Source organism: Salvelinus alpinus, chromosome 5 (genome assembly GCF_045679555.1).
Source record: "Salvelinus alpinus chromosome 5, SLU_Salpinus.1, whole genome shotgun sequence".
In the NCBI taxonomy this organism is placed as follows: domain Eukaryota; kingdom Metazoa; phylum Chordata; class Actinopteri; order Salmoniformes; family Salmonidae; genus Salvelinus; species Salvelinus alpinus.
In genome coordinates, this window is record NC_092090.1 from 15,883,003 (window position 1) to 15,904,615 (window position 21,613).

The following is a 21,613-nucleotide window of genomic DNA, read 5'->3' on the forward strand; positions in this document are numbered from 1 at the left end:
CAGGGAGCAGGTCTCGAACCTTCGACCTTCTAGACCGAAGTCCAGTGTGACCAACATGAATAAAAGGGGAGATACAGGAGTGCCGGGAATCAATCTCACACAGGCAGGGGGACCATATGAATGTCGAATTATGGTAATTTATCACGAAGTAGTTTGTGTTGTGAACTACTACTCCTGTAGTCAACTATATTTTTCTTAAGGGTAGATTTAGTGCAGTTTAACTTTTAGTGTTTAGTAATTGGTAGCTTGGTAAACTATATTTTCAGAGTAACTTCCCCAACCCTGCAGTGCCAGAGACAATAGAAACAGAAGTCCTTCATAATCTCTGGTAAGGCTTTTTGAAACAGAGCTCAAAAGTACCCCGTTCTAGCGTAACCATGGCAACAGCCTCCTGTGCTGTCAAGATGGCGGACGAAGAAAACACACTAACTGTGAGGATAATTTACTTGCTATGAATTACAATGGTAAACCGAATAAAATGTGCAATGTCTTGGATATAACTAGCTGGGATATTTGTTGTTAGCAGTGTAATATGTCTACAAACGTTTTGCTGAGCATTCTCCAGCTCTAGGTAGCTGAAAACATAGCAACTAGCTAACGACTAGCTTGTTAATGCTAGCAAAGTCGTTACAGCAGTGATTGTTGACGTTACAGCTCCGTATGGGGCCATGGCTAAAAGGGATCCAGCTTTGGTCAAATTAACGTCAAAAGTTGGAAGGTTTTGCATTTTAACTAACCCTAACCCTTTTCCTAATCTTAACCTAATTATCACAAAATGCTACATTAACACGTTTTGCTTAGCTACATAATTAGCTAAACTCACGAAATTAATGTCATAACGTTATTTTTCGAAATCAAGGGGTATGCCTTTATTCCAAATGTCGATAATTAGTGTACATTCAATTCAAATAGTTCAATGATTTATCTTGCGTTATTAATGACGCCCAATATTACTGGACGCCACAAGCAGATGTAAAGTCGTCATTACTAGTCGGCGACACGTTGTTATTGTTGGACAGCAAACATGGCGGATGAAAGTGTTGCTGGAGCCAGCCTTCTTAAGGTACTTTCGTTCATACATTTGGTAAATAATGCTGTAGTAAAGTTGCAATAGAGCATGCTGAGTCTACTTTCTAGTAGTCAGAATAATCTCACTCAAAATATACGCCTGAGCAGACAACGATATGACGTTGAACGACAGCACAGACGACGACAGTTTTTGCGTTTACGCGCTACAACCACTATATGTACTGACGAAAGAAGCAGCAATCGATGGAACATGCGAGGTGTGTTGAAGCGGGATCGAAGACGCGGTGAAGATGTTTGCAGTATGACGTTGGATGATTTTGACGACGATCAATGGCGCAAACAGTTCCGCATGACTCAGACCACATTTGAACACCTTGCACAGTTAGTAGAGTCTGAGATAACTAAACGGACCACCAATGTCTGAAACACAATTGAATACCGTCGAAGGCTTGCTCTATTTTTGTGGTGGTGTGCAACACCAAGCGAGTACCACTTTATTTGAAGTCGGTGTCTCCACTGTTTGCATCATTCTAAGACAGGTGACTGCAGCTGTCGTGTAGACAAGTACAACCGCTTTATTTCGCTACCCGGTGGTGAATGCATCCTAGCCACCATCTGTGGGTTTAAGCAGCTTGGGTATCCGGTGACCATCGGTGAGACACACATCCCCATCACTGCTACCAAAATAATATCCAAAGGGCAGCATTATTCTGTGTTGCAGGCCGTTGCTGATCACAACCTCTGGTAAGTGTTCTGCTGCTCATCTCATTTCTGTTTTGACAAACAAATAGAGGCCATGTTACCACTTGGTGATATAAGCCACATTTGAGCAGTTTGTCTTTTTCTAGCTTCACTGATGTCTATATGGGGTGTCTAGATCGTACAGGGGGTGAGAGTATTGGCCAACTCTGATCATTTCAGACTGGCAGGGGGGCCATCTTTTCCCCAGGAAGTATCTGATTAAACATCTGATTTTGATTCAGTTATAGAGAATAAGCACATAACTAAAACCTCTGCAAGCATAGTAATGACATATTTACTGCATGTATACAATTGTTTCTGAATCTACAATTATTATCCTCTTCCACAGAGTTCAGGATTTGTCATTGGTGTAGAGATGCCAGTTCATCCGGTAGGAGACCCAGCGTACCCACTGAAGAGGTGGTTAATGACAGGCTTTTCCCAGGACACATCTCTGAATAACCACCAACAGAAGTTTAATGACCACCCGAGTTCTGCCAGGGTGGCTGTTGACGACTTCTTAGGACTCTTAAAATGTTTGGTGAAGTGCATCAACATTGACGTTAAGTTGACGACAGACACTGTAACAGCGTGTTGCATACTGCACAATGTGTGCGAACTGAAGAAAGAACCGTTTCTGGCATGAATGGAACCGGGACATCATTGGTCAGGATCATCAGCAGACAGAGGCTAAGCTCACAGAGCAAGACCATAGTTTACTACAAGGGCCAGTGGAGGAAAGTGTTGTTACTGTACGGGATGCAATTATGACCTCTTTACATGATGTAACGGATGTTACACCATCATAACTGTGCACTGATGTTTTAGCTTTGTGGTGCAAGCTGTTTGTGATTAGTGTTAAGTACCGCGGTGCTCAAGTTGTGGCTATGCCAACAAAGAACATTTTGTAACAACGTTGTGAATTTGCAGTGCAACACTTTTTTGTTGTTGCTTGAATGCTATTTACTTTTGCACAGTACGTTTTCAAGATGTTCGTGAATGTTATGTTAGACTTTGTATTTGTAAGATTTTTTTTTACGTGAACGTTATGTTACATTACTTTGTACTTTTAAGATGTTTTTATGTGAACGCTTTGTTCTTGGAAGAGATCCTCAATAAATGTGTTTTATGAACATGTGTAGAACAAAGTCTTCGCAATGCAATTTAGTCCAACCAAATCAACACTCAATGAAATGAATAACATTTTTTAGACTTAATTGAATATTTTAAACCCATACAAAAAACCTATCGGTAATAGAAAATGTAAAAATAAACTTGGCAACAAAGCACAGACAAATCTTGCATTTTAACAAATACCAAACACATTATTTTGTATTTGTGTTTATTCCGGATCCCCATTGGCTGCAGCTACTCTTCCTGGGCTCCAATCACAATTACATAGAATAGTGTGTAACAATGTGTTATTGTTACACACTACTCTACTGTTGATGTTGCTGTATTATTGATTTTGTATTGTAGATATGTTATGTTAAAGTGAGTTATAAGGGAAGCGAAAGCCCCACAACAAAAGGTGGTGAAAGAGGTAATGAGTGTATTAAAGCTCCTACATAAAAGGACACAGGCATGTCATCTCTAGATCCATGCCTAGTAAAGGGCCTGCTAGCTGCATCAAACTCACTTTAAGTGTTCTAGTCTACCAAAGATCGCTGTCTGACCAAAAAAGTTTGATGGTCCAGGTGTAGTGTATTATGGCTGTCTGTGACTGAAAGAGTCTGATGGTCCAGGTGTAGTGTACAATGCATCCTCAGAGGGGAATGGTGAAGAAGGTGGCAGGATGCAGGCCAGGAGTTGCTCCAAAATTGAGACTCCCTGACCACATCCCAATTTGTTGCCTCATGGATCTCCCTCTTTTTCAGCTCCCAGTGGCCCCTGAGACGAAGAAACGCCAGGCTCCAAAAGGTAAATGTCTAATTACACAACAGTGACTCTACAGTTTTCCATTGAAATGTCACATACACCTGTGTTTTAACATGACAGTGGAGGGCATTAGTTATACAAAAAAAAACACATGATGCTATAGGCCTATTTATTAAGGGGAAATGGTTTGGCTAACTGACAGCATTTACTAAGGTCACGATAGTCAAAATTACTCTTGACATCCAGGTTCCCTCCAGCAATTAAAAAATGCTCCGGCATAACAGCGTCTGTACGTAATAGAACGTCAGTTTGACATAGAGGAACTACGTCACTGCCTACCAGTGGAGACTGCTGAGCGGAGGATGGCTCAAAATAATGGCTGGAATTCAGTCATTGGAATGGCATCAAACACATGGAAACTACTTGTTTGATGTCTTTGATAGCATTCCATTGACTCCATTCCAGCCATTATTATGAGCCGTCCTCTCCTCACTACCTTTTCCGCTTGAATAAAATACAAAATAGTAGCTAGCAAGGTGAAGATCACGTAGGTTATTTTTTATGAGTGCATTTCGCAAGTGGCTAGTTTGCATTAACTACTTGAACTAAAACCACTGTAAATGTTTTGCATGCAAACTTTGGTTTCGAATCACGACATTCTGGCATGTCTGCTTCGTGATCTGTCTGAAGAGGACCCACCGCGGAGAAATTTTTTCCCAGTTATCGTAGTTGCCTAAACAGTCCGTCATTGAAACCTGACCCTCAGTGTTGCATAGGGACGAGACTAAGTCAAAATGTCAGAATTGAATTAATGCTCGCTGCAGTGTGTTACAGACTTTAAACAAATAGTTTATTTGACTAAAGAGGGCGCCCTTACCCTTCTTCCAATGTTTAAGCTGACAAACGTACAACCATATTCCAGAACACAGTAAAAATATATAGGCCTAGCATTCGTATAGAATAGCTTGTAAATATTGTTTTCATCCATCCCACAGAAGTTAACCTTTTAATAAATAAAAAAAAGGCCATGATATCACCCTTAGGCCCCCTCATACATCACCCACTGTATTTTGTGTGCCAACTCATATTGTTGTGCAGCCCACTACAGAAATCATGTTATTGATACAAAGCAATTGTAGGAGAAACACTAACGCACAGTTCTTACACTTGACCTCAATTTCCGAAGAGGTGACAAGTTGAAGAGTGAACTTGATCCGCTTCAGGGGTCTTTTGATCTCGACAGGCTTTTCTTCAAGCATTCTCCTCCAACTTATCCTCTTTGCTCAGCTGGACTTTTTTTTATAGCGAACAGAATAATACAAAGCTGTCTCTTCTCTCTCTACACATTACTGAGATCATGCGTACAATGAGAGGATTTTTTTTTGGGGGGATGAAATCTTTTCGCTGGCTATATTTGGACGGTTCCATGCTGGGTTCCTCTTCCTATTGCTGCTTCTCTCTTTATTGTCCCATGAAGACATGTCACAGACGAACCCCTCCCTCCTCAAAATCTTCCCAGCTTTAGTAAGAGTGGACTTAAAGTGCCACAGGGCCGCAGCTGAAACCCAGAGACAAGAATATTATTGCTGTCTCGGCAGGAGCCAAAGCGGATTAAGCCCACAAATAAGGCCACTCCAAATCTGATGCGGCAAATATGAGAGGGGGATGCAGTCTCCATACACTGCAGTCTACCACTCAGCGAACAGGGGAAAAGGGAAGGCTTTCTCTGTGGGGTTAGAGTGGGGTTCCAGTCGAGGTTCTTGCTGTGAGACACTGGAGCTCCGACTTAACAATTGGCGAGATAAAACAGAGGGGAGCTTTGGTGTAAATCACAGTTTTTCCTCAGGCACTAACCTAACAACATCCACCCAATACCCTGTAGTGTAGTCTCAGTCAGCTTCATTTCATATAGCCCGTGTCCTATTGCTGCCTCACAGGTAGGTACAAGATAAAAGGATTACTGAAATCAAAGAAGTCACTCTATTTGGAATTACAATGGCAGCTATCTTGAATACAATTGTGTTCTGCTAGAGGAAAGGTTTCCAGTACTGTTATACAGAAGCTTGGTTGGCATGGCCATCTTAGCTCACCAAATATATCCTACTGTATTGAATTTCATGTTCCCCATTGTCTGTCTGTCTGTAGCATGTGCTGCTTGTCATTCCTGTCAGGAACACTGAGCTTGTTAAAGACATGGTTGCCTGGGCAACAAGGATAATATCTTAATGGCAGAGGTGTAATAAAACAACATAATTGTCTGTAACTAACATTTAGCAGTATTGTAACTATTATCTAACTTACTGAGGTATTATGTCTGAGGAAAGTAGCCTGAAGGGTTTTTGTTGGAAAATGTTGCATCAGTCCTTGTCTTATTAAAGACTGATGCAGAGCACTGTAGTTTCAGGTAATAAAATGACCATACATTTTAAAGAGAGAGTCTCTTCTGAATTATCATTGAAAATGCTATAAATATTTCTTAATTTAATTACATATCTTATTGATATTTCTACATTTTTCTTTTTACTTTTTTGTTAGATATTACTGCACTGTTGTAGCTAGAAGCACAAGCATTTCCCTGCACCTGCGATAACATCTGCAAATCTGTGTACGCGACCAATAAACTTTGATTTGAGATAGTATAACATGAAATGGCCATTCACTGGCAGCATGACTCAACTCATATACAGCAATGTTAGCTTCAGTTGTTCTGAGAGGGCAGAATGAGACCGTTTTTGCTGTACTTGATTTCTGACCACGTCATGGATTGTTCTATTAAATCTATTCTTATTAGTGCGGGTCAACAAGGGCCTTAAATGGGAAAGGGTGGAGGGGTTTGTTTGGTATCGAGCCAATATGCCGTCTCCTCATCACCCCTGAATGTCTACTCTGCCTCTCCTCCTCAGCTCCGGAACTTCCCATTCTGGAGAGGAGGAACTGGCTCATCCACCTGCACTACATCCGCAAAGACTATGAGACTTGCAAGGTATGCTCCCCCCGCCGCGCTGTCTCTCCCGGTGGTCCGGTCCAGTCCCTGACTGTCATTCATTCCCCCTTGTTTAATGTGCATTGGTGTCACACTGACCTTTGTCAGCCTAGACAGCATGCAGTTAATGAATGAAGGCATCAAGGGCTCCCTCCCCCTCACTTTGTCTTAGTGTCTTCTGCTGAGAAGATAGTGATGTAATCTTCTGTTTCAAGCTGTGTTCCGTCTGGAAATGTGAAAATGCTACTAGCGCATGCTATTTTCTCCTACCCTGCATGCGTAGATAAATAAATAAAATAATGAATGAATGAACCCACTACACAATCTCAGAAGTACAGTTTTGTAACAACAGCTGTTATAACACTTGTTGTGGGTGAAAATGGGAATGAACCAAGAATGTTGGTTTACTACAGGTAACTGCCAAAATAAAGGAAACACTTAAGTAAATGAGAGATACAAAGTATATTGAAATGGGTGATTCCACACAGGGGTGGTTCCTGAGTTAATTAAGCAATTAACATCCCATCATGCTTAGGGTCATGTATCAAATGTTTTGGCTACCATGGCCATGCCCCCATAGGATGACAATGGCCCCATCCACAGGGCACGAGTGGTCACTGAATGGTTTGATGAGCATAAACCATATACCATGGCCGTCTCAGCCACCAGATCTCAACCTAATTGAACACTTACACTTATTGGAGATTCTGGAGCGGCGCCTGAGACAGCGTTTTCCACCACCATCAACAAAACACCAAATTATGGAATTTCTTGTGGAAGAATGGTGTCGCATCCCTCCAATAGAGTTCCAAACAATTCTAGAATCTATGCCAAGGTGCATTGAAGCTGTTCTGGCCCTAGGGCCTAACGCCCTATTAAATCAAATTTTATTGGTCACTTACACATGGTTAGCAGATGTTAATGCGAGTGTAGCGAAATGCTTGTGCTTCTAGTTCCGACCGTGCAGCAATATCTAACAAGTAATCTAACAATTTCACAACAACTACCTTATATACACAAGTGTAAAGGATTGAATAAGAATATGTACATATAAATATATGGATGAGCGATGAGCGATGGCCGAACGGCATAGGCAAGATGCAGTAGATGGTATAGAGTACAGTATATACAAATGAGATGAGTAATGTAGGGTATGTAAACATTACATAAAGTGGCATTGTTTAAAGTGACTAGTGATACATTTATTACATCCAATTTTTAATTATTAAAGTGGCTAGAGATTTGAGTCAGTATGTTGGCAGCAGCCACTCAATGTTAGTGATGGCTGTTTAACAGTCTGATGGCCTTGAGATAGAAGCTGTTTTTCGGTCTCTCGGTCCCAGCTATGATGCACCTGTACTGACCTCGCCTTCTGGATGATAGTGGGGTGAACAGGCAGTGGCTCGGGTGGTTGTTCTCCTTGAATTTTTTTTGGGCCTTCCTGTGACATCAGGTGGTGTAAGGTGTCCTGGAGGGCAGGTAGTTTGCCCCCAGTGATGCATTGTGAAGACCTCACTACCCTCTGGAGAGCCTTATGGTTGTGGGCGGAGCAGTTGCCATACCAGGTGGTGATACAGCCCGAAAGGATGCTCTCCTGTACATCTGTAAAAGTTGGTGAGTGTTTTTGGTGACAAGCCAAATTTCTTCAGCGTCCTGAGGTTGAAGAGGTGCTGTTGAGCCTTTATCACCACGCTGTCTGTGTGGCTGGACCATTTCCGTTTGTCTGTGATGTTTACGCAGAGGAACTTAACTGTCCACCTGCTCCACTACTGTCCCGTCGATGTGGATAGGGGGGTGCTCCCTCTGCTGTTTCCTGAAGTCCACGATCATCTCCTTTGTTTTGGTGAGGTTATTTTCCTGACACAACACTCCGAGGGCCCTCACCTCCTCCCTGTAGTGCGTCTCGTCGTTGTTGGTAATCAAGCCTACCACTGTAGTGTCGTCTGCAAACTTGATGATTGAGTTGGAGGATTGCATGGCCACACAGTCATGGGTGAACAGGGAGTACAGGAGAGGGCTGAGAACGCACCCTTGTGGGGCCCCAGTGTAGAAGATCAGCGGGGTGGAGATGTTGTTTCCTACCCTCACCACCTGGGGGCGGCCCGTCAGAAAGTCCAGGACCCAGTTGCACAGGGCGGGGTTGAGACCCAGGGTCTCAAGCTTAATGACGAGTTTGGAGGTTACTATGGTGTAAAATGCTGAGCTGTAATTGATGAACAGCATTCTTACATAGGTATTCCTCTTGTCCAGATGGGTTAGGGCAGTGTGCAGTGTGATTGCGTCGTCTGTGGACCTATTGGGGCGGTAAGCAAATTGGAGTGGGTCTAGGGTGTCAGGTAGGGTGGAGGTGATATGATCCTTGACTAGTCTCTGAAAGCACTTCATGATGACGGAAGTGAGTACTACGGGGCGCTAGTCGTTTAGCTCAGTTACCTTAGCTTTCTTGGGAACAGGAACAATGGTGGCCCTCTTGAAGCATGTGTGAACAGCAGACTGTGATAGGGCTTGATTGAATATGTCCGTAAACACACCAGCCAGCTGGTCTGCGCATGCTCTGAGGACGTGGCTAGGGATGCCGTCTGGGCCGGCAGCCTTGCGAGGGTTAACACGCTTAAATGTTTTACTCACGTTGGCTGCGTTGAAGGAGAGTCCGCAGGTTTTGGTAACGGGCCGTGTCAGTGGCACTGTATTGTCCTCAAAGCAAGTAAAGACACTTTTTAAAAAGGTATTTTTTACATTATTTTGCCAGTTACCTGTATGTCTGTCTTAGTTGTCATAGGAATGCTTTTATCTGTCAATCACAAAACTGAGTGTAGCCAATGTATTAGTCTTCCTTGCCAGACTCATGGCACTCCACCCCAGTGTGTTGGAGATAGCGGCTGTGGGAAGAGACTACCAACTTAGGAAATACTGTCGATATTCAGTTCTTGCAATATTCTTGTAACATCAGTTTGCTCTAGGAGCAGAGATCATGTTTGTTGTTTCCCAAAGGCAATGATCAAAGAGCAGCTACAGGAGACCCAGGGAATGTGTGAATATGCCATATACGTACAAGGTAAGAAGCCATACTACATAACGTAACGTTCCACATCCTTCATGTGTTCATCACGTTCAAATAGTTTATCCCAACCACAACAGAGCTTTAGTCTATTCCAGTCAAAACCAAGCTTTAGATGTAACATTTCCTCCCCCAAAAAAGGCTTCTACCCCCTACTGCGCCTTAGATTTGAATGTGTCGGTTTAACGCCTTTTCACGCTAACATAAAAGCCTCTTTTCTTGCAATGAAGCGCTAATCTTGCGTCTGGAGGGGCAGATCCAGCCATCCCTGGAGCTGTTCCAGAGTTGTGCCATCCTCAATCCCACCAGCCCCGACAACCTCAAACAAGTGGCCCGATCGCTGTGAGTAGAGAGTACCCCTGCCTCAGCCCTGAGCCTGCCTGGGGGAGACACTGCCGTTGATCAGATCACTCTACAGGCCCAGGCCAGGAACGGGTCATACAGAATATAATAATGATATAAGATTGTGTTAGTGCAGGGTTCCTTACAAGATCAAAGTAGTTTATATGGTATGAGGGATGGGAACTGTTCGGCATTTGCCTTGGAGATGCACGTCTACCATTTTGCAGCAGAATACCCACCGGGCATTAGCTGATTTAGGAGATGTTGAATTTAGGGTTACTCTGTGCGTGTACTTCCATTTATAGTTGTTTATGCATCTTTTTTCCCTTCAGTTTTCTGCTGGGGAAACACAAGGCAGCCATTGAGGTTTATCATGAAGCTGGGAAGCTCAATGAAAAAGACTGGGTAAGAGAAAAGATTGTGGTTTCCTCTACTCAGTAGAGTTGCTTATCTTTGGCCTGTACCCGTAACCATTGGCACCGGGGGATTTATCCATCAGCATTGCTCTTCCTGGATTTACACACTGCTTCTCAGCTATAGGGTTGAACAATGAACTATATGCATAGTCAGGCGTTTTGATTTGTGTTGTAGCTCCATATAGCCACTCTGATATTTTCCTCACTCCAGGAGATCAACCATAATCTGGGTGTATGCTATTCCTTCATAAAAGACTTCCAAAATGTAAGTATGAGCTGGATTTTGACACACTGTTCATAAGGAAGTAATTAGACTAAAGGGTTATTTTATAATTCAAATTTCAATATGAAATGGTGTCTCAGCCAGTGTACAAGTATCTGACGGTGGATGATAGAGTAGAGATACTGTATCTGTTGTTTTCCAGTCTGAAGAGCAGTTGAATGCAGCCTTGCAGTTGAAAAAACACGACAGGACATTCATGACACTGGGAAAGGTCCATTTGTTGGCGGGAGACACGGACAAAGCCATCGAAGTGTACAAAAGTGCAGTGGAGTAAGTTTGGATGTAGAGATTGTTAAAACAAACTGTTCTAAAAGTTGGGGAACTTTGCACCACTTCTAATATGCCCTAGAAAATATCCTAAGGGACATTTGTTTTTTAAAGAATTGTGAATAGGTGACATTTACGGAGAACATTCACTGTTATTAAGTTTTGTTTAAAAGAAGTTCATCCTCATGGAAGAAAATTTAGATTTTTTGAAAGGTTGCTTTGTTATTAAAAACCCAAATGTGTAGGTTTTTAATACTAGAGGAACAACTTTCACTGAACTTACATTATTCAAAAAACTGGAAGCACTAAAGCCTTCATTAGGGAATTGTTTTTTAATAATAGAGCAATGATAATATATACGAGTTTTAGACAACCTTTTCACAGTAATGATTATGCAGCAGAAGGGTAATTTTCCCTACATAGCTATTAATGATGTTCATTGGAATAAAAGAGGAGTAAAAAAATCCCTAAAGACGAAGAAAACATGCTGTGCTTTGAACAGTGGGATCTGTTCCTGGTTGTAATCACACTAGTTTAACATTTTCCGCTCTGGAATTGTTGAGTTCAATCATCTAAACAACTGAATCAAGCTCACTTATCATCTCTGACTGAAGGCCACCCATGGCATTGTTCAACGTACTGTACAAGTCCAAATCGGTTTCAATATCCTCACTAGCATATTACTTAGAACGAAGCAATACATGTGTGTGCATCCATACTAGCAAATGGTATTTTAGTATGAGTAAGTGTTATGTCAGTATGGATATTAGTATGGATGTAGGATCAAAGCCCAAATAACCATTAAATAATCGTCCTATCCAGGGCAGCGGAGGAAATAAGGTAATGACAAAAGTCAGTGTATATATGGGGTCGCCTTGCCGTGTTCATTATTACTACTGCCTATTGGGTAAATTAATTAATCAAGTTGCCCAGCTACTCGGTTTGCTTTTAATTAGACTAACTCAAGGCTCCTTCTTTAAGTCTTTTCTTCCCCCCAGTCATAATTAATACTCTGCAATTATGCTGAAACGAAGTCATTAAATAATCAGCAAATTCCAAGCTCTGTTCTTCTATTTGCATTAGACATTATTATGTGTAATTACATGCGTAAAGGTGATATTAGAGGTGTCTTTCCCTCCGTGTAGGTTCTCTCCAGAGAATGCAGAGTTGCTGACCACTCTGGGGCTCCTGTATCTGCAGGTGGGTCTGCAATCAACTCTGAACACACTCTTAAGAGTGGAATGTTTTTTTTATTAGGAAATGGGTTAGTATATTATGTTGTGTCCCAAAAAAATGTAAATTAAGTTTTTCCAGAATGGTGATGTTTGTTCGCACTGATTGTTGATATTCTTTCACAGTTGGGAAAATACCAAAAAGCATTTGAACATCTCGGGAATGCACTTACTTATGACCCTAATAACTATAAGGTAAGTGGCCACAATTTTATGAGCTTGTTTCGTTTTTTATAAACCCCTGACACCAATGTACTGTATAACCGCAACATTGAATCTGATGTACTGTATGTGTAAAATGTACTGTAGGGTTCCCCAACTGGCGGCCCAAATCGATTTTATTTGGCCGCCCAAATAAAAAGTGTTTTCCCACAAAAAAATTATACATTATATATATATTAGTTCCAGTCAAAAGTTTGGACACACCTACTTATTCCAGGGTTTTTCTTTATTTTTACTATTTTCTACATTGTAGAATAATAGTGAAGATATCAAAACTATGAAATAACACATATGGAATTATGTAGTAACCAAAACAGTGTTAAACAAATCTAAATATATTTTATATTTGAGATTCAAAGTAACCACCCTTTTCCTTGATGACAGCTTTGCACACTCTTGGCATTCTCTCAACCAGCTTCATGAGGTAGTCACCTGGAATGCATTTCAATTAACAGGTGTGCCTTGTTAAAAGTTAATTTGTGGAATTTCTTTCCTTACTCCGTTTGAGCCAATCAGTTGTGTTGTGACAAGGTAGGGGTGGTATACAGAAGATAGTCCTATTTGGTAAAAGACCAAGTCCATATTATGGCAAGAATAGCTCAAATGGTAAGTCAACCCGGAAAATGTCAAGAACATTTACAATTTATTCAAGTGCAGTCGCAAAAACCATCAAGTGCAATGATGAAACTGGCTCTCATGAGGTCCGCCACAGGAAAGGAAGACCCAGAGTTACCTTTGCTGCAGAGGATAAGTTCATTAGAGTTACCAGCCTCAGAAATTGCAGCCCAAATAAATGCTTCACATAGTTCAAGTAACAGACACATCTCAACATCAACTGTTCAGAGGAGACTGCGTGAATCAGGCCTTCATGGTTGAATTGCTGCAAAGAAACCACTACTAAAGGACACCAATAAGAAGAAAAGACTTGCTTGGGCCAAGAAACACGAGGAATGGACATTAGACCGGTGGAAATCTGTCTTTTGGACTGATGAGTCCAAATGTGAGATTTTTGGTTCCAACTGCCATGTCTTTGTGAGACATAGAGTAGGTGAACGGATGATCTCTGCATGTGTGGTTCCCACCGAGAAGCATGGAGGAGGTGTGATGTGTGGGGTGCTTTGCTGGTGACACGGTCAGTGATTTATTTACAATTCAAAAGGCACACTTAACCAGCATGGCTACCATAGCATTCTGGAGCTATACGCCATCCCATCTGGTTTGCCATTAGTGGGACTATCATTTGTTTTTCAACAGGACAATGACCCAACACACCTCCAGGCTGTGTAAGGGCTATTTGACCAAGAAGCAGAGTGATGGAGTGCTGCATCAGATGACCTGGCCTCCACAATCACCCGACCTCAACCCAATTGAGATGGTTTAGGATGAGTTGGACCGCAGAGTGAAGGAAAAGCAGCCAACAAGTGCTCAGCATATGTGGGAACTCCTTCAAGACTGTTGGAAAAGCATTCTAGGTGAAGCTGGTTGAGAGAATGCCAAGAGTGTGCAAAGCTGTCATCAAGGCAAAGGGTGGCTACTTTGAAGAATCTAAAATGTTTATTTGTTTAACACTTTTTTGGTTATTACATGATTCCATATGTGTTATTTCATAGTGTTGATGTCTTCACTATTATTCTACAATGTAGAAAATCATAAAAATAAAGAAAAACCATTGAACGAGTAGGTGTGTCCAAACTTTTGACTGGTACTGTAGTTGATGATCCCTGCAGCTGAATCTAGTTGGTGATCCCTGCAGCTGGATCTAGTTGGTGATCACTGCAGCTGAATCTAGTTGGTGATTCCTGCAGCTGAATCTAATTGGTGATCCCTGATGTACAGTATGCCAGTTATGTGTATGCGTCCCTACTAGGCCATCCTGGCAGCAGGCAGTATGATGCAGACCCATGGGGACTTTGATGTGGCCATGAACAAGTACCGCGTGGCAGCGTGCATGGTCCCCGAGAGCCCCCCGCTTTGGAACAACATCGGCATGTGCTTCTTTGGCAAGAAGAAATATGTAGCAGTGAGTATTCTCATACTTCATGTACTGTACATATAAAATGGCGTCAAGGACAGATGTATGTCATATGATAGATCAAATATGACAGATGTCATCTCTTTCCATGGCATCAAAGGGGGCATACTAAGACTACAGTACCTCAAATTACATTTTAAGGACAGTTGATGTTTCGTTGTCTAGCCATGTTAAACCCCTCTCCTTTCCTGTGTCCTTTCTGTGTGAACCAGGCCATCAGCTGTCTGAAGCGGGCCCACTACCTGTCTCCGTTTGACTGGAAGGTGCTGTACAATCTGGGCCTGGTGCACCTCACCATGCAGCAGTATGCCTCTGCCTTCCACTTCCTCAGCGCTGCCACCAACCTGCAGCCCCGCCTGGGAGAACTCTACATGCTACTAGCAGGTAATACTAGCCTGGCCTGGGAGAACTCTACATGCTACTAGCAGGTAACACTAGCCTGGCCTGGGAGAACTCTACATGCTACTAGCAGGTAACACTAGCCTGGCCTGGGAGAACTCTACATGCTACTAGCAGGTAACACTCGCCTGGCCTGGGAGAACTCTACATGCTACTAGCAGGTAACACTAGCCTGGCCTGGGAGAACTCTACATGCTACTAGTGTTAGTAAAACGTTTACTGTTGACAGGAGAACAAGAGGAGACAATAGGACGAGGTGGATAATTTTATAATAAGGCCGTTTAATTACGTGTAAAGATATCTTAGTAAAATCTTGCAGCAAGGCTCTTTCAGTCTGACTCCTAGTGAATCGTCCGGAAAAGAGACCAGTTTCCAGAAATGTACAGTACTATATAGACAACAAGCAAAGTAGGTAGATCTGCGAGTCCGGCCTTCCGATTGGTCGATCTGGGTCTTGGGTAGTCCTGATCAGGCCTGGTGTCCACGTTCCATTGGTTCCTGAGAGTTCTTTGTCCTGAGGTCCAACCATGGGTTGGGTGTGTCTGTGTGATTGTCATGGGGGAGGGGAATTGTGGGTGCCGTGTATATGTCCTATGTGTCCAGCATATGTCCAAGAGAAAGAGGGGGTGTGTATGTTGTGTCAACTTATAGGTAATGTTGAGAAGTTGTTAAAACAAGTTACCAATATCTAATACAATTTCTTACACTAGTAGGTAACACTAGCCTGGCCTGGGAGAACTCTACATGCTAGCCTGGCCTGGGAGAACTCTATATGCTACTAGCAGGTAACACTAGCCTGGCCTGGGAGAACTCTATATGCTAGCTTGGCCTGGGAGAACTCTATATGCTACTAGCAGGTTACACTAGCCTGGCCTGGGAGAGCTCTACATGCTACTAGCAGGTAACACTAGCCTGGCCTGGGAGAACTCTACATGCTACTAGCAGGTTACATTAGCCTGGCCTGGGAGAACTCTACATGCTACTAGCAGGTAACACTAGCCTGGCCTGGGAGAACTCTACATGCTACTAGCAGGTAACACTAGCCTGGCCTGGGAGAACTCTACATGCTACTAACAGGTCACACTAGCCTGGCCTGGGAGAACTCTACATGCTACTAGCAGGTAACACTAGCCTGGCCTGGGAGAACTCTACATGCTACAAGCAGGTAATGCTAGCCTGGCCTGGGAGAACTCTACATGCTACTAGCAGGTAACACTAGCCTGGCCTGGGAGAACTCTACATGCTACTAACAGGTCACACTAGCCTGGCCTGGGAGAACTCTACATGCTACTAGCAGGTAACACTAGCCTGGCCTGGGAGAACTCTACATGCTACAAGCAGGTAATGCTAGCCTGGCCCGGCCTGCTCCCATCTGGATTGGCTTTATGTGTCACTTTCCCCAGATACAGATCCAGCCTAGTCCTTTAAGTCCAAGACCAGGCTAAATCTGTGCCTAGGGCATTATGAGTACTAGGTAACGTGCAACCTTAAATACTTGGTTCAAGGTACCACATTGCGTTCCCTTATATTTACCATGGAATAGTGTTCATGTAATGGGATCTGTTTTATAATGTGTTTATGGATGTTTTACAGGTTTCTATAGGTTTTATAGGTTTAGTTTTTGTAGTTAACACTGAACTGACCACTCTCCTCTTTCAGTTGCACTGACCAATCTGGAGGACGTGGACAATGCCAGGAGATCCTATGAACAAGCTGTGGCTTTAGACCAGTAAGTTCCTCTCAATCAAACTTCCGTACAGTTTGAACTTATGTCCTGAGTCAATCCACGAAGTTCAAATTGTGTTGAATGTAATTCATTTCAAATGAGACTGAGAGATATGACATTTTCACGAGCAGCACCGCAGGCCGAGGGGGAGGAGCGGAATCTGTGGATTGGCACATTATTATGTGCCATCCTCCCCTCAGCAGCCTCCTGTGATCAGAGTACCTCACACTTTAATGCTCTTAGTTGTTGCAGACATCAACCCAATATTGCTGTTTACTTCGTACATCGCTGCCTCTACCTTTGATTACTGATCTACCTATGACGTATCAAGTCCATCTGTTTTGACTGGCTCCTTGTTCCTCACAGGTCCAACCCTCTGGTCAACCTGAACTTTGCCATTCTGCTGTACAACCACGGGGACAAGAAGGGAGCCCTGCAACAGTACCAGGAGATGGAAAGTAAAGTCAACATACTGAAGGACAGCAACACTGAGTTTGACCCTGAGGTACAATACAGTAGCTTCCTCTATACTCTGACATGGCACATACAGTGTAGGTCAAACACAGGAGGTTGTTGGCACCTTAATCGGGGAGAACGGGCTTGTGGTATTGACTGGAGTGGAATAAGTGGAATGGTATGAAATACATCAAATACATGGTTTGATGCCATTCCATTTGCTCTGTTTCCGGCCATTAATATGAGCCGTCCTCCCTTCAGCAGCCTCTTGTGAGGTCAAACTACTGATGGAAGAGACAAACGTTTGCCAATGTTGCATTAACGTGATGTTGATGTTAATATGACGCAATTAATGTAATACAATATGGTCAGTATATTGTACCACATTCTCACGTCGGCTTAATAACATCAACAACAATAAATGCCCTCTTCAATTTCTTGACTTTTCCTAATACAGCCATTTTGTTTCCTTAGCTAATGGACATGGCTCAGAAGATGGCTGCTGCCTTGCAGGTGGGAGAGAGCCTGGAGTGGACCAAGCCGGTCAAAGACCCCAAGTCTAAGCAGCGCTCGGCTGGGGCCCCCAGTAAAACCCCTGGCAGCTCCCAGCAGCCCCTAGGCACCAACCAGGCCCTGGAGCAGGCCATGTCCTCCGCCGCAGGCTACAACAAGAGCATCACACTCCCCACAGGTAAAACATCACACCATCCTTATATTTTTTTATGCATTTTCCGTGATATTTGGGTAAACGCTCGCTTAACATAGTGTTTACCACTGGCAATTAACTAGGGTATATGGATGAGATAGAGACGTGTCCAGTTAACATAATAATATGATCTTGTCAGTAGACTGTTAACTTGACTCACATCTCTCTGAGAGCTCCTTGAAGTGTAACACCAATACAAAATGAACTGTTTACAGAACACTGCGTATATTTAGTAAAATGTTCAATTTCTAATACCTGTCTCTCAGGAGTGTCCCCCCACAGCCAGCCCACACCCCCCTCCCTGGCCTTGGAGGAGGAGCCTGATGTGGAGACCACCCCCACCTCCCGAGCCCCTCAGCCAGACGAGTCAGACCCCTCCACCACCCTGCCCCCTCTGGCAGCCAAGCCCAAAGTCAAGAAGAGCAAGTTGAAGCAAGAGCTGAACTAGACAGGGGCCCCTATCTAGTCCACAGGCTGGTAGTGTATCATCACTCCCAGAATGTCACTCAGCCGATCTAGTCCACAGGCCGGTAGTGTATTATCACTCCCAGAATGTCACTCAGCCTATCTAGTCCACAGGCCGGTAGTGTATCATCACTCCCAGAATGTCACTCAGCCTATCTAGTCCACAGGCCGGTAGTGTATCATCACTCCCAGAATGTCACTCAGCCTATCTAGTCCACAGGCCTGCAGTGTATCATCACTCCCAGAATGTCACTCAGCCTATCTAGTCCACAGGCTGGTAGTGTATCATCACTCCCAGAATGTCACTCAGCCTATCTAGTCCACAGGCTGGTAGTGTATCATCACTCCCAGAATGTCACTCAGCCTATCTAGTCCACAGGCCTGCAGTGTATCATCACTCCCAGAATGTCACTCAGCCTATCTAGTCCGCAGGCCTGCAGTGTATCATGACTCCCAGAATGTCACTCGGTCTCTATCCGTTTTGGTTTTCATCAAGAATAGTTAGTCGAAGGCCACAAGGCGTTCACTTGCTTTTTGATTTAGCTTGTTACAAAGTGCTTTATGTTGCTCTTTCTTAATGGTCTTACTAACCAAGGTGAGCCAGCCTAGTGACAGAGGTGTCATAATGAGTTGACTTCCTGATCATCAAAGGCCTTGACATGATCTCTTTTCAGTACGTTTCAGATACTTCCTCTGTTCAACTTTCTCTATCGGGCAGTGTCAAATGCAGCATATGATTTTTTACTTAGCCTTGGTCAGTGGCAGGTCTGGATTGTTGTTTATAATGACACTAAATATACATTCCTCCATTTTAAGTAACCTCTAAGATATGACAATCATGAATGAGATGAGGGAAATAAAGATTGTAGTGTTTTATACCTAATATGAGATGGATTTATTAAGGGCCTTTTTTTTAACTATTGTTGAATTTTAAGATGTTTCGAAATTGTGATGTTTGCCTTGACAGAATAGATGTGTATTTATTGTTGCAAAATCCAAAGTGTCATGAATGTGATTGATAGTGTTCTGCTCTTTATTTTAGTCACAGTAGTGTTAGGCTAAACGACACGGTTGGTTGGGTAAACCATGCTAGCGGGATGAGTAGCCTTGTCTGAGACGAAAGACTTGACTTAGCTCCCCAAGCTAAGGCCTAGACTTTAGCTCAGCGGCTAACAGTTGTGTAAGTGTGCGTGAACATGCACGTGATATACAGGTAACTGACAAAATAAACGATACATCAAATCAAATGTTTTTGTCACATGCGCCGAATACAACAGGTGTAAACCTTACCGTGAAGTGCTTACTTACAAGCCCTACCAACAATGCAGTTCAAGAAATAGTTAATAAAATATTTAAAGTTTTTTAAAAATCGAATCAAAAAGTAACACAAGAAATGTACATAACAATAACGAGGCTATATACAGGGGTTACCGGTTAGTCGAGGTAATCTGTAAAGTGACTATGCATAGATAATAAACAGCGAGTAGCAGCAGTGTAAAAACAAAGGGGAGGGTCAATGTAAATAGTCCGGGTGCAGTGTCGCTATATTTAGCGAGTATTCAGACCCCTCTAGCGACACATTTTCCCCCAAAAAATCGACGAGCAACAAATCTAGCGACTTTTTCTGGTGTTATTGGAGACTCTGACGTGAAAGCACGTATCGTTCTTACACGAGCAGCGGGTGATGCCGTGGCCCCCACCCCCGGGCCCCCATCCCCACCCCCGGGCCCCCACCCCCGGGCCCCATCCCCACCCCCGGGCCCCCATCCCCACCCCCGGGCCCCCATCCCCAAGCACTCACGGGCGGCCCAGTCCTCGCGCAGCAGTCCCTCCTAGCTGCAGTCAGAGCAGGAGATGTTCACCCCTCCGCGTCCAGACTGCAAATGAATCGCGCATGTGGGAAGCCGCCGCTGGCTGATCCCGCCCTGGCTTACATTCAGGGCGGGATGTAAATGTAAAATGTTCTTTATCTAAAATAAATCAATGTATTTGACTCACACAGCCTTACTCACCTTGTCCACTGTGTGTGTGCCTCTGTGACATAAGCTAAACATCTAGCTGGCTAGCTCATCATGGCTCAGTCTAAACTGTACACTCAAAAATACAGAAAGGAGTGGGAATGAAACTCTGAATTCAAAGGCTGGTTGAAGCCGTTTATTGGAGATGATACATGGGCATACTGCCTGTATTCTAAGGCTGATTTCTACGCCAAACTTAGTGATGTAAAAATACACATGACAACTCAAAAACATACTCAAAAGGCAAAGCCTTATAACAGTTCCACCCAAAACAAGCAGCCATTTATGGTTAAAAGAATTGACTGCAAAAAAGGCTGAGGCCACCATGGCATGAGCGAAGCATGTAGAGCTGCTTTCTCAGACTCCACTGCTGCTACCCACTTCAAAATGCACAGGACAAAGTGCACAGAAATGATTAATGGTGTTCTAGCACCATACTTTCTGAAAAAGTTGGTCGCAGATGTGGGTGACCAGCGTTTCAGCCTCCTCCTTGATGAGTAGTACCTGGGGGTTGTGATAAGGTACTTTAGTGACACCAAGCAGACAATTGTATCAACATTTATGGGGCTTGTTGAGTTGGAGGGAGGAGATGCCAAATCTATAGCCCGTGCTGTTGTGGCTTTCCTCGAGAAGTGTTGTCTTAAAAAAGAGAAGCTCCTGGGGATAGGGACTGACAATGCCTCTGTTATGACGGGAATTAACAATGGGGTCCATAAAGTGCTGAAGGAGGAGTATGGCCTCAAATATCTGGTTCTTATTTGCTGTGTGTGCCACTCTCTGCAGCGTAAGTCATGCTTCCAATGACACCATCCCCCGTAGTGTGGAGTACTTGGTACGAGAGACTTATAACTGGTTTTCAGTGTCTCCAAAGCGCAGGGAGGCCTACAAGGCCATATATGAGACCATCAACTGTGGGGAGAAACCTTTACAGATAACCAAGGTGTGTGCCACACGTTGGCTCTCCATTGAACCCGCGATTTCATGCAGTTTGGACCGGTGGGAGGAGCTTAGGCTGCATTTCGCAGTCACCAAGTCCAGTGAACACTGCTACATGGCTGAGATTTTATACTCCATGTACAGTGATCCTCAAAACATATTGTATCTGACTTTTTTGAAGTCAGTGCTGGGTGAGGTACAGTTGGCCATCAAGGCTTTTGAGGGAGAGCAAGTAGATCCTCTTAAGCTACTCGACAGCTTAGTTAGCCTGATCAAGTCTGTGAGCAGCAAGGTGCTGAATCTACTGGCAAATGTTGATGTACTCAAAGGGCCAATAGATGGATACATCAGTCCCAAACCGTACCTTGGTTACCTTTTTGAATCAAAGGCAGCTGAGCTCCACCTTGTGCCTGAGGATGAAAAC

The 21,613-nt window shown here is 43.5% G+C and overlaps 1 protein-coding gene across 4 annotated transcripts; it reads left to right on the top strand.

The window, feature by feature from the left end:
- Positions 1-361: 361 nt before the first annotated feature.
- On the top strand, positions 362-19,118 carry LOC139574995 (BBSome complex member BBS4-like). 4 transcript variants are annotated; one of them, XM_071399865.1, is made up of 16 exons: positions 362-431; positions 3,648-3,690; positions 6,552-6,631; positions 9,623-9,686; positions 9,920-10,031; positions 10,364-10,436; positions 10,659-10,712; positions 10,873-11,000; positions 12,143-12,197; positions 12,356-12,424; positions 14,319-14,471; positions 14,696-14,867; positions 16,542-16,611; positions 16,975-17,113; positions 17,539-17,755; positions 18,037-19,118. In XM_071399865.1, the coding sequence occupies exons 1-16, from the start codon at positions 378-380 to the stop codon at positions 18,216-18,218; spliced, it is 1,665 nt and encodes a 554-aa protein (XP_071255966.1). In that variant the 5' UTR covers positions 362-377; the 3' UTR covers positions 18,219-19,118. The 4 variants fall into 4 exon arrangements, with proteins under 4 accessions (XP_071255966.1, XP_071255969.1, XP_071255967.1 ...); XM_071399868.1 differs by having other exon boundaries at positions 390-464; XM_071399866.1 differs by lacking the exon at positions 362-431 and adding an exon at positions 471-1,063.
- Positions 19,119-21,613: the final 2,495 nt, after the last annotated feature.